The following is a 13,472-nucleotide window of genomic DNA, read 5'->3' as shown; positions in this document are numbered from 1 at the left end:
AGAGCCTTTCCCGGTAGATTTAGGAGCTGGCAATGTCAGCGGCCTCTCCCTCCTGCGGAGATCTTCCCACTTCCCCGAACACTCGGGGGCAACTTATTTCCACAGCACGGAGCGGAAGCTTGCATTGAACCTGCGGGGGCGGCCCGGCGCGGATTTCGGATGAAGCCCCTTCTGTCCTGACGCGCGGAGAGAAGGCAGCGCTTTCTTCCTGGGGTCCGTCGCCAGCTGCTCCTGCCCAGACCTTCACGGAGGACCGCCTTCTCACGTATGAGAGGTCTCTTGGACTTGGGTCTCTGACAACTCCTACTTGACGGTGCCACGGGGATGAGACCAAGTTCCACTGCAGAGACGGGAGAAGATGCACCTTGGAATTCTAAGTCCCCAGGTCCTGCTTGAGAAGCGGTGGTCCTGCTCAAGCACGTTACCAGCGAGAGCTCGAGAACACAGGTGCCTGGCCCCTCCTGGCTGCCCGCCTGTCATCTTCCTCATGCCAGAATCTGTCCCTGTCTTGGACCTCCAGAAAGCCATGCCCGCGGAGATGCTCTGGATATGGGAGAGCTGAGTGCCCACAATGCTCTGGGATGGCGGTCTGTCTTGCTCCTGCAGGACTACCCCAGACACTGCCCTGGCCGGCACCTGCTGGCAGAGCCCTCGCACCTTTCCCCTGCACTCCTGCCTCTTAGAGATGTCTGCATCCTTTGTACACCTCCTCCCACACCCAGGTGTGACTGTCTTTCCTAGCCAGGTGCTGAGCGAGACCCAGTTTCGAAGTGGTGCCCTCTCTCCCTTTTTCCACAGGGCTTAGAGGATAAATATATCTCCTGCCCTCATGCAGCTTACAGCCCCGTCAAGGGCAAAACCCTCAAATGTTGAGTAACCGTGGGTACACAGCCTGTTGGGCTCGACCTTCCAGCGAGGCCGGGAGAGCTCTGTGGCTTCTCTGATTAGGAGACCAGCAAGCCACCAAAACACACACGGGGGTGTGGTCAGCCCCAAGGTGCAGGCTGAGGTCCTTTTCTAGTTTTCTTAGGGTTGGGCCACTGACATGATCTCAACCAAAAGAGGTGATGATGGGAGAGAAAAAGAAATACATAGAAATGTGAAATATCGGTCTGAGCCATGGTGGGTAGAACTGTCTCTGTTTGCCAGCTGTGATGCTGAAGATGGTTCACACTCGCTGAAGCCCATCCACTGATTTCCATACTACAGATTCACGTGCAAGAGAACACCCCCTCTTAGATCGATGTGGGCAGCAGGCTGAGAAACCCAGGGGGGAGAACACTCACAGCTCTAACAACGTCAGAGGCTGGGTTTCAGATATCAGTGTGGCTCAACTACGGGAAAACCATCAAGAGTACAACAGAAACAGTGCATAAATCCTGGGGGACCGGCACGCTGTGCGCCTTCCCCTCTCCTTGTGACGATGCTGCTCCTAAACCCCGGAATCCGAGGGGTCGCAAGGATGCTGGTGACATCCGGGTCCTCTCCTGTCCGAGGCAGGAAGATGACCCTGGTTTTGGGGCCAACACTCAGGGCCCTAACTGAGCTGCAAGAATGTGAGGCAGACACCAGTGTTCCCGGCTGATTCGCCTCCGACCGTCACAGTGTCACATATCTGCTCCCGGATGTTTCTGAGCAAATGCAAATCCTGTGGGCTGAACATTTCAATTAGATTTCCCTCGAATTCCACTAAGGGAAAGGCCATTCCTGAAGGTGTTTCAGAAAGGCAAAGGAAGCCTGACCACAGTGAACTTCTCTGTGCACCGATCAGAGGCGATCCCGCTGATCTGTGGCCACTGCTGGCGTCCAGAGCATTTTACACAATTTCAAATTTCACTTCCGAGCCAGGTCTTCCTCTTGAAACAAAATGTAACCCAAGTGGTCCAGCGGCTATCATGTTCCATAATGAAGGTAGCATCTCAATACTTTAACGGCTAACAAAAGCACATGGTGTGCACAAGATACGGTGGAAGAATGGGATTAAATAACGTTCTCGTGTGTAACTTTGTGACTTAGCAACAGCCCAGAAAATTCAGCTAATTTAAAGACACTACTAACACATGGAATCCTTAGAGAGCAAAGCCAGAGAGGTGAACGGCAGCCCTCGGATTGTGGTGGGACAATACACGGTCACAGTTATGATCAGGAATCAGCTCCTGGCGGAGACGATGACTCGAGGATGGAAACCAACAGACGCCAGGACAAGAGCCCGCAGTGGACGGCGGTGGCAGGCTATCCTGAGATTTTTGTGATTGTTTGTAAGATCGTGGGCGAGTGTGAAACAATTTGAGCCAACTGGATGTCGCGTTTGCCCGGAAATGCTAACAGTTACGAAAGCAGATCCCTGTGTGTATGGGATTCGAATGTGAGTCCAGGTCTGGGTCTTGGATAAACGTCTCTTGTGTGTTTATTTCACTACGTATTCGCTTTCTGAGAAAGAAGGAGCAGCCGCTGATTGCCTCCTCCGTGTGTGGTGCTTCTGTACATCACGTCCTTGGGGATCACGATTCACCTGGGAAATGGGGTTACACGTCTCATCTTCAGGGGAGGTGCCTGAGGCTTGAGGAGGTGGCTAGCTGCCCAGCAGCAAAGCAGGCTGGAGAGGAGAGATGGTGTGGGAGCCCTGTGCTGGCCTTGCTGTCCATGGCTTTATCCCCAGTCCACCCAGCAGGGTGGTGGTGGAAATGACATATACGCTGGACCTTCAACCCCAAGCCCAGGGTTCTGGCCGGAAGCTGTATAACCTTTCAGAGCTTTCCCAAGACAACCGCGGACACTGAGAGCCACTTGCTCTCTGGAGTTCTTCACCTGGGGCCATGTAAACTTGGATGGAAACATGAGTTTGTTTTCACTACCTCCTCACTACAAGCCAGCACTTCACTGAATTATGACTGAAGGTAACAAACTGCAGCCTTGTGAGCAATGCCTTGACTTTGTCACCAACAGAAAAACAGATTAAAAAAAAAAATCACATTCTAGTTGGTGCCGACAACTTGAAAGGCCTTTTACTACGTCCAATTAGAGGAGCTGTCAGATCCGTCTTCGGATCTCAACACTAAATACGTGAATAAAGATGCACTTCTTAATTTCCTATTTTAGTCCAACACTTTTAAAAAGGTGATACATGTGTTTCGACATAATTGATTTCCTTTGAAATTCTGCGAATTTTATTCTGTGCGTTTAAAATGAAATTATTCCGAGGAGGGGTCCACGGGCCCCCCCTGATGCCCAAGGGCATGCGGTCCTCCAGGTGGCAAGAAGGGGCTCTGAGTTCTCCGGTTCCTCTCGGACGCATGTGGGGGAACAACCAACAATGACCTTTATCTCTCCGGACCACGAGAACACCGAGGCCAGGATCCCCTTTTCAACAAAATTACTTGAAAAAAATCACCCTAATTCCATCCAGCGGATTTCAAACTCTCTTTTTATTAGATCCGTTTAATTTACGATGATTTTCTTTAAGCTTCATATAACTTCATGGCTGGATCCTACCTTTAGAGAAACGGTCTCCCGGGAGCTGAGATGATGAAGTTTCACAGTATACGTTGTGCGAGTGATCCAAGAAGAAATGAGCGGTTCTGGAAGGGGTGGGGCCGCTGGGCCCATTCTGGGGGGCTCCTCTGTGCTGGTTTCGGGCTGGCGAGGGCACTTCCCCAGGACCCTAACGCAGTCGCTCTGCCCTCCCCAGGTGGGACTCTGGGGGCTCCCGGACCCCAGGGGGGTGCTCTCTGCGTGGGAGCGAGCTGCTGAAGAGCCAGCTTCCCTGAGAAACAGCCCCCGTCCACAGAGGGAGGTGAAAGCAATATGATTCTAGTACTTAGATGACTTTTGAAAGTTACATTTTAAAGGCTTATAATATTCAACTAGTTACGATGAACTTAAACTTGTAATACATTCAATTCCAAGTTTCCTCCATGTTATTTCTACTTTTCCCTGGCTGGGAAGCAGAGTGAAGTAGGGTATGTCATTATCCTGAAACACCTCAACACAGATTAATCCTTGCAGCAATTAATACTTATTTTGTACCATTACATCCAATTTCTGACTGGTGTCTCCTGGGAAGCAAAAATGGGCATCCAGCCTGACACTCAAAATTTATGCTAACTCCTATGTGTCAGTGAGGCAAAAATGACTGTTTTAATAACTAAGTGCACAACATGTCCAAATTTATAAAATAAGAATGGCTGCTTTTTATCAGAACCAATATAGAGTCAATTCTATAGCTCCATATTCTGATTTTTGGAAACGTCTGCTTTTCAAAATAAAAAAGCCAGAAAGTACTGCCTTACTATTTTTCTGTAAATTCTTCCTTTGATTCCCAAGTGAGTTGGGTACATTACAACTTAAAGTGTAACCCAATCCCTTCTAAAATACTGTTTCCTCATTTCTCTCATCAAAGAACTTTTAATTTAAAAAAAAAAAAATCTCCAGACTGCCTGCCAAATATTGTGACAGAGAATTAGTATTTATCTTACAGAAATTATTTTTACAATAGTAATTTCTTCAATCTGAGTAGGTTCACCAATGTAGCCATTATATTCAAAAAGCATTTCTTTCTTGGTTTTTCAGAAATTTTGAAATGCCTCTCCCTTTCCTGGAGACAAGAAATAAAACAACAATAATTATTTTTCTCCTACGGTTCTGAAAGATGTAAAACGTTCTTCTAGGTCACACAATGTGTACCATGAGCTTATTTGGGCCCATAGATAATTCAGTAGATTCAATGGGTATGTTATCCCTTCCTTGTGGATCCAAACCTAGCAAAGTATCACTGCAAAGACATCTGGAAGGTGCACAGGGACCTACGAGGAGCAGCCGAACGCACAGGCTCTTTGGCGGGGTGGCTTCCGCCTTGCCCATGGAAGCTCATGGAAACATGGTGGCCCGAGCTCTGGACGGCCTGATGAGGACTGAGCTTTGCTTTTCACTAAGCCATTGGCCTGGGGCACAGATTCAACCTCAGCGAGCCTGTTTTCTCCTCTGTGAACTGGCAATAATGACAGCACTTGACTCAGAGGCCATTGCAAGGACTGACTCCAATGGCCAACAGAAAACATTTTGCATGGCAGCCCGTCTGCATTAAGTACCGGCCCCAGAGCGGCAGCCTTCTGCTGCCAGCAGGGACAAAGGGAAGGGAATGGGGTGTCTGCTCAGATCAGCACGTTGCATGGCCAACAACTCACTCGGCGCACACGGTGTGTGGGGCGTTGTGCCATGGGGGGGCAATAGAGTTGGCATAGGTCAATGGCATCTAGCAGGATAAGACCAGGCGTGTCTTCTGGAAAACGCGAGGTTGTTTCGTAGAGGAGATGGGGCTTCAAGGATGGCTGGGCCTCACCGCGTGAACGTTAGGGAGGGGCTGGTTGTGAGCTGAGCACGGACAGGAAGGACCAGCCAGGGCTGGGGGGGGCTGGAGGAGGACAGGCCTCCACGGGGGCCACGGCGGGCGGGGGAGGGCCGCTGTGCATGGGTAGCGCGCGGGGGCTCCTGGGGTACTCCGTAAGGGTCAGGATAAAGGATGTGAGAGGGCCAGGTCTGTGTCTCGGAGGAGTTAGGACGACGGCAGAGAGGACGGAAGGAGACAGAGAAACCGCACGGGGCATTGCCCGGGTCCAGGCAGGAGACGACGAGCTTCTAATGAGGCAGGAGGGCGGGTGGAGAAGAGAAGGCAGGCGGGAAACCACGAGAGGAGGAGTCTTCGTTCATCCTGCTCCCTGGCCATGTCAGTCCCGCCGGGTGGGGACGGGGCACGTCGGGTGACTTCCCTCGGCTCCCACAGCCATGCCCTGCGCTCTACTTCCAATCCTTTGCCACCTGGTGGGTCCCAAATTGGCTTCCTCCTCTGTGTTCTCCATCTGGGGTCCTGGGTCCTCCTACACCACGTACTCCCCCCACCCCCGCCCCCCCGGCCTCACCAAAGTGGCAAGAAGCCAGCCAGGAGGAGGGCCAGAGAGGACACTCGGGATGGTGAAGGGGTGTCACGGGAGTGCCCCGGGCAGCGTGGCTGCGGAGCCACGGCATGCCAGACCCTTGGTACACGGGTGCCGAAGGAAGGGAGGAAGGAACGAAAGGACGAGCGACGCGTGATGAGGCGGAATCGGCGAACATCTCACCCTTACTGTAGTCTGCTGACTCAGCAGCTGGGAGAGCCTGGAGGTCACCGGAAACGCTTCTGCCATTACAGCGACTCCCCTGTGTGTTTTGGGAATGCCCGATCTTCCCATTTCTTGGCGACGCAGTGACATTCAGAAACTCAGGCCACCCTGAAGGCTCCCTCTGCAAACATTACGCAGGTCTGAACCCTGCTAACCCCAGGACCGCACGTCTCCCAAGTCCCCAGGGCACACATGAGCCACTGACAGTGGTCAGGTCCACGGACACTCAATGAACGGGCACGTGTCCACGCCGGGTCTGACTGCAAGCGGCCTGGGATGCCGAAGATGAACATGAATGGGTTTCCCGTCGTCCCCTCTGGTTACTTCTCCGCGGTGGCACTCCATGGGAGTCTTAGGTGCCACCGTGTGTCCAGTAAATGTCTAGTACAGAGTAGTCAGTAGGCACTGAATACCTGTGCCACAGGCACCGGTGAGTTACTGCCAGTTATCTCCGGGTAGGCCGAGCTCCTGAGCCCTCCCCGTTGTGTCTCAGGGTCACTGAGCTCTCCTGGGCACACGTCCTTCCGAGGCCACACTCGCCCCTGGTCAGGGAAGAAGGGCGTGGCTTTGGGATGGCCTGTCTGCGAAAGTAGGGCTTCCGGGGGGCTCTTCCAGGGTTCACCCAGGACGGTGCGTCCGCCAAGGCAGCAGCAGGGAAGGTGCGAGGTCGGTCCCGTCCTCGCCACCTGAAGGTCCTATTGTGGCTGCTGGTGGGCACGGGGACATGGAAAGGGGACATGTCGGTCTGTGGTGGCTCGTTCCACCCCCACATGTTAGACTCACACAGGAGTTTTCCAAGCCTCTACCTGGGCCTGATCCTAGACCCAGGACGTTTGACTCCCTGAGGGTCGGGCTAGGCACGGGAATGATTTCAGCCCTCCCAGGGCGTCTGACTGACCGGGCGGCTGAGGACCACTGCCAGAGGGCGAAGGACTTACACCTTCTGCACCCCGCCCTGTCTCTCCCTGCTGCCTGGTCAACCCAGCAAAGATCTCACTTCCACCAGATCTGAAATGTGGCTCCAGCAACCCACTATTAGTAGCTGCTTTTTAAAAAATTATTATTATTATTTTATTTTTTAGTAGCTGCTTTAAAAGCAGAACAAAATAAAACAAAACACACATGAAAGCTATTTTGCTGGTTCCTGAGCTGTCCCCCAAATGGCACTACCTTACTTCTAACCATGGATTCATACCCACCTGTTCCTAAGGAAGAAAACGGGCAGAACTCTCCGCTCTGGGCCTCATGCTTTAAAACAAACTTTGAATTATTGTTACTTATTGGCATTTTCCACTAACAAAAGCGCCCCCAAAACTATGCTGGCCCTTAATAAGAGACCAAACCTCTCACATCCCTTCATCTAAATCAGAAAAATAAACAGAAATACAGTGACATTCTCGTCTCACAAATTCAGATTCTCAAAGTCCACGACTCAGGGTAAAGTAAGTCGCTACTATTATTAACTGTGCCGTCAGCCGCGGGCTGTGAGCCCTCGCCGGGGAGCGAGCTATGGGAGCCCGCCAACTTGGCATGGGACTATTTTTAGGATACAGAGTCCTGCCTGTGTCCTCCTGCCCGTCCTACTTGATATCAGAACAAGCTATTTTTTCTTCAAACAGTTCAAGCCGCAGAGTCATCCTGGGTGGGCAATTATCTCTGTCACCTACACTTGGCACAGGACAAGATGACAGAGTGACTCATAAGATCTCCGCGCCAATGCATTCTCCTCGGCGAACTCCTGGCTTCACCCTCCCCTCTCCCAGCCGGGTTATTGGTGTTGACGCCCCACCTGCCCCCAATCCGCTCCCCTCCCCAGGGGCTGCCAACTCTGCTCCAGGCTGGTCCTCCGGGCCTCCCGCAGTGTGGTCCTGTGTTCACCGCACTTTGCGAACCAGCAAAAGCCTCTGGAGACACGAGGTTGAATTAGTTACAGAATTCCTGTTTGGGCTTGTTCTGGGCTGCACTGTGACCCCACCGCCCCATCCCTGCATTGGGAGTCCTCGTCCCCCGCGCCTCGGAATGTGACTGTATTGGGAGACAGGGTCTTTACAGAGGTAATCATGTTAAGCTGACATCGCTAGGGTAGGCCCTAATCCAATACGACGGGTGTACTCATGAAATGAGAACACAGACACGCACGGAGGGACAAGCCCGTGAAGACACAGAAGACAACAGCCTTCTCTCGGCCACCGAGCGCCACCCACGGACAGATTCCCCTGCGCGGCCTCACCGGGGCCCCACCCTGCTGACACCTGATTTCCGACGTCTGCCTTCCCGAACCGAACCGTGAGACGGCGCATTTCTGCTGTTTAAGCCACCCAGCAGCCCTAGGGGTCTCACACAAAACGTGGGTCAGTTGTAACAGCTTGGAAGCCAACCCACTTTGGGACCCAGAGGGCTGGTGACCTTCATCACCTTTTCTGATGACACCTGCAGATGTTCCAGTCGGAAGTAAAACGCTGTTCCTAGGCCTCGACCTCTGGAAGAAGTTCTGAAGAAGGCGGCCCTCGTATATGTGTGCACGTGTGCGTGAGCACGGTTCTCGGAGGCACGCATGATGCCGAGGTTTTAAGTCCTAAGGTCGAGCTCAGGAGATGCGGCGTATCGTCAAATGGCTGGCATGCAGAGCCCGTTCCTTTTCTAGCACATTCTGACCCTGCCAGCTTCCTTTATTTAGAGATCCCAGAGACTGATCCAGGAGGCAAACAGACGGTCCTGGAACTGCTGACCAGTCTGGAGCTCAAAAGCTAAGATCTGAGATGCTTCAGGTCGCCTGCTCTCACCGTTCTGCCGACGCCCGGCCGGGTGTCAGCTCTCTGCAGACATGCACGGTTCTCGCGCGGGTCCCAGTGAGCGGACGACTGCCCGGGCACAGCCAGCAGCTGAGGTGGCCCCCCGGGTTGGCCCTGCCCTGCCTGACCGGCTTCCTGTCGGTGGCTCGGGTTCCAGAGCCTTGCCACTCACTGCTAGAATTAGAACGAGACGTATCGATTTCGCCTGACCGTGGAGCTACAGTTCCCTCACCTGTACAGAGACCATCGAGAGACGAGCACCGAGTCAGGCGAAGCAGCCTGGGGGCTCACTTAGCTGGCGGGGACTGGACTTGGAGCAGGGCGCCGCCAGCAGCAGAGCGTCTGCCTGCTGGCCTGCGTCGTGTGCTTGGCTCCGAGAAAGCAGAGGAGGAGTGAGGAACAGTCTTTCAAGAGCCATCTGGTTCCCTGCCCCTGGCAGCGTCTAACTAATTGAAAAGGGGACACTCAGGAGGTACAGTGATGCGAAAACGGAGCTCTGAGTTAGAGCCCCCTTGAACGGCTTTTGGGGACCCTTCTGCTTGAATAACTGCAAGCAGAGGGTCTCTGTGCTGTCATTCCATGATCCCAGGCTCCGAACCCGATGTATATGCCAGTGAACTCCCCTGCACTTCCTAGGGGCTGGGCCCTCCCAACGTTGATGCTCCTGAGCCCAGGCTTCTAGACCCTGTTCTCGGAAATCTCCGCAAATGGAGTTCACACGTGGGGCTGCCTACTAGGTGCAAACCCTGGGCTCACCCTGCAACCGACCTAACTTTCCACACCAACATTTTACAGATCCAAATGTCGGAAATCCTCCCCTCGAGCTATAGATCTTCTTTTGGTTTGGTAAACGATGAAGGATGTAAGTAATGGTCTGAAGTTTTAGCATTTTCACCAATTCATTTTAAAAGTATGGGAATTGTTCACTCAGTTGCAGAAAACCAAAAGAATTACCTAAAATGTCTCCGTTTAGTGAAAAGAAGGACTAGTAATAGACAGTAACAGGCAGGGCAGATGCGTCGCTATCTGCACATAGAATACGTCATACAGGCAACGAATGGAATTTCATTTAAAACAACCACAGTCCATACGGCAGCACAGCCAACCAGGCAGGGGAGGGTCTCATGAAATGACTGAACTTAGCACATCGCATGATAACCCCGAACTTTTTATTTTCTGCACAAAACTGCTAAGCAAATCTTTTGTCAATATTACCAATGGAACCTTTAAAATTATTTGGCGATTTCTCTGAAGGCATAGAAACAAAACAAACTTAGTATATCCTCAATTCAGAGTTAAGCTGAGCAGTTATGCAAGAGGAAAACAAGCCTTTAACTTTGTTGCTTAAGAGAAATGAATCCTAAAAAAGAAAAGCCAACAGATGGAGGAACTGAGCTACAGGAGAATGACTCTTTCTCTTAAACTAATTATTGGTTTGGTAGCAGTCCCGGTTCTCTTTGAATACCTAATCAGGTACTTTGATTCCTTTCCCAAACCCCATTACCTTTAACTACGGAAATAATTTGGTAACTACAGTATGTGCACTGCACAGTCTGTAGGCAGGGACTTCATAAAAGGAACTGCTCAGGTCCCGGAAACACTCTTAGAATCCTTTTGAGCACAGAGTCTTGAAGCGTAATGATTTCACTTCTCTGATTCTCACACTGCATTCTGAAGAGGTTGTGTGTATCCCACACCTGTGTCTTCTGGGTGTTGAAGTCAGCGCAGAAAATGCAAAGGAACTGAACTGATGTTTTCATAAGTTGCTGCGTTCCTGCCTTCAGTTACATCTTTTACAGTCCAGCTGATAATACAACATGCTTGGTGGAGGGCCCTGAGTTCAACTGAGTGATATTTTGAAAATAATAAATAAAAATATTGATAATTATTTTCAACACTGAAGTCTCAAACTTGCAACTGGCGTGCAAGACTCAATTTCAGTCATGCAGGAAAGGACCACGGACCCAAGGACCTGCTTATTTTAAGAGAAGTGCACAGGCCTGCATGCGTAGCACTAATTTACACAGGGAAATCGTGTGATTTACAAAGATGTATCTCTTTTTGAGAAACTTCCTCATTTCCCATTTGGAATCTTTACTTTCCTATATCTTTCAAAATGCAGGCTGTGACCCAAGGGACCTCTAGGATCTCCTCCTAACCTAAAATGTCATGATTCCGTGGCTCTATAAGGCAAAACGACATTCCTCTTCCCCTGGTCCCCAAAGTCATCTCACTGTGGAGAATGAATGAAGGTAAGACACTGTTCCAAAGAATTCTGTTTAGCAATGATTTAAGAAACAGGTAACAAAGTCATTTTTTTTTCAGAATATTTTCCCACATCATTTGTATAAATTCTGTTCAAAAAATAAAGCGACCCCCCCATTCCTGTGGCTCATATTTAATTTCAGGCACCTTACATCAGATCCAGTACTGAACGGAAAGAATTCAGAACGAACGTTCTCACAATAAACCATTAAAAAGCTCTCTCTCAGTTAAAGATGTCTTTCCAGGGCTGTCATATCCATCCCTTTCCTAACTCAAGAAATGAATGTAAATCCCAGAAAAGATAGGCTGGCAGGATAGTTACTTGGCACCCTGCACTGGCATTAGGATGCTATCTGAGTGGGATCCCAGGGGTTCCACCTCCAGTGAACTTGGAAGAACCAGCATGATTTGATCGGTGTGAGAGACCCTGCAGTAAAAGGGACACAGGCAGGTGACAGGGGACTCATGCTTCTGATATGCAGGCTGCAGAATGATCTAATCGAGAGGTCATTCAGGGTCTGCTAAATAAAACAATGATTCTCCATAAATCTACAGTTGCCCATATGAAAGTATGATTTTATTAACTGTTTGCTATTGATTTTGAGAAAATATCAACCAGCTCAAGCATGATCAAGGACACAGAAGTGTGGAAAGACAAAACGGTCATGCCCCTGTCTGCAGCCAGGGGGGAACACATTTCAGAAGACCCATTCATTCCTTGCGCTGGGGTTCCCTGGATTTCTTTTGGTAAAGCTGCCATCTGGCACAGAAGACTCTGGCATCCAGCTCCCTGCCCCCCAGCCCAGATTTCACCACTTAGTTAAAAACATCTTAAGCCCTGATAAAGGATTAAACTCCTGGAGTCACGAGGAAACCCAGGGAAGAAACAGATCTGAGAAAGAAGGGAACGGAGGTGATGGTTCTGGAAGGTGCCAAGCGTTTCCTTGAGAGTCTGGCCTTGTCACTTAAGGAACCACGCAAACCACACCTCCTCACTTCAGCTTCTCCCCGCGAAATTTCTCAAGAGCACAGTTTTCACCTTTGCCCTAGATGCTGCTCAGAAAGAGCCAGGAGAGGAGGGAGCAGATTCAGCAGCTGGCCAGGCCTCCACAGAGCACCCCAGCTGCACAGCACCCACCGGAGATGTTGGGGAGTAGACCTTCCTGTGTGTGCGTGTGTGTGTGCGTGTGTGTGTGCGCGTGTGTGTGCAGGCGCGGGGAGGGGGGCGAGTGATAAACTCGCTTGAGCATTCAGATCCTGAGTCCATGTAAAGTGCCACCCCCAAGCGATGGTGGGGTCCGAAGTGGGGAGAAGCGGACGAGGGGGGAGGGGGATGGGGACGGGACGGGAACGGAGAGGGAGACGAAGGGGCGGGGAGGGAAGAAAGGGAGAGAGGGGGCGGGAAATCAGAGGATGTGGTGGAGGGCAAAGGGGCCGAGCCAGAGGTGGGTGGGCAGTGGAGAAAGCCATAAGCACAGAGGGTGGCGGGATGGGGCGCGAGGGAAGACGGCGCGGGCTCAGGCGCGCGAGGAACCGGGGAGGAAGGCAGCAGAGGGTCCGGGGAAAAGCCGGACAGTGAGCTCACGGTCGCCGAGGCAGGGAGCGCGGGCGACAAGCCGCGGAGACCCGGGACCGGGTGGGACCGTAGGGGCCGGAGGACGGCGCTGCGGGGCGCGGGCCCGAGGCGCCCGGCGCGTCGCCCCGTCGGAGGCGGGTCCCTGGTTCCCGCCGCGGCCGCGCGGCGCCCCGCGCCCCCTGCCCTCCCCGCGCGCCCGCGCGCCCGCGCGCCTTACCTGGCCCTTGACCAGGCTGGCGGCGAACTGGCGCATGACGGCCTCCACGGTGTAGGCGCTGGACCAGCCGCGCGGCGTGAGCAGCTCCATGCAGATGGCGCCGCCGTCCAGCACGTAGCCGTTCTCCAGGCGCGGGCTGAGCACCCGCATGAAGGGCGGCGAGAAGGGGAAGTTGTCGGGGAAGGTGAGGTTGAGCAGGATGAACTCGGTGTTGGTCTCCTTCATGTCCTGCCACAGCACGGAGTCCTTGTCCACCTGGTGCAGCTTCACGTTCCAGTCGAAGAGGCTCTCGTCCACCAGCTCCACGGAGATGAAGCGGTCGCTGAGGCGCGCGATGTCCTGCAGCTCCTTCATGAGCCGCCGGCTGCGCACCTGCGTGCAGTGCTGCTGGCGCGCCGCGGGGACCAGGCTGCCGCCCGCGGCCACCGCCGCCGCCGCCGCCGGGCCCGGCCCCGCCCTGGCGCCCG

The 13,472-nt window shown here is 52.6% G+C and overlaps 1 protein-coding gene across 1 annotated transcript in view; it reads right to left on the bottom strand.

Moving 5' to 3' along the window:
- The window catches only part of UBE2QL1 (ubiquitin conjugating enzyme E2 Q family like 1), a 34,798-nt gene extending 21,350 nt beyond the window's left edge, over positions 1–13,448 (bottom strand). The window contains exon 1 of the mRNA XM_059416853.1: positions 13,006–13,448. Coding sequence (XP_059272836.1) covers positions 13,006–13,359 — 354 coding nt within the window. The 5' untranslated portion in view covers positions 13,360–13,448. The remainder of the gene's footprint in view (positions 1–13,005) is intronic.
- Positions 13,449–13,472: the final 24 nt, after the last annotated feature.

The sequence above is a fragment of the Mustela nigripes genome, chromosome 12 (genome assembly GCF_022355385.1).
Source record: "Mustela nigripes isolate SB6536 chromosome 12, MUSNIG.SB6536, whole genome shotgun sequence".
Lineage (NCBI taxonomy): Eukaryota > Metazoa > Chordata > Mammalia > Carnivora > Mustelidae > Mustela > Mustela nigripes.
This window is presented reverse-complemented; position numbering and strand designations above follow the sequence as displayed.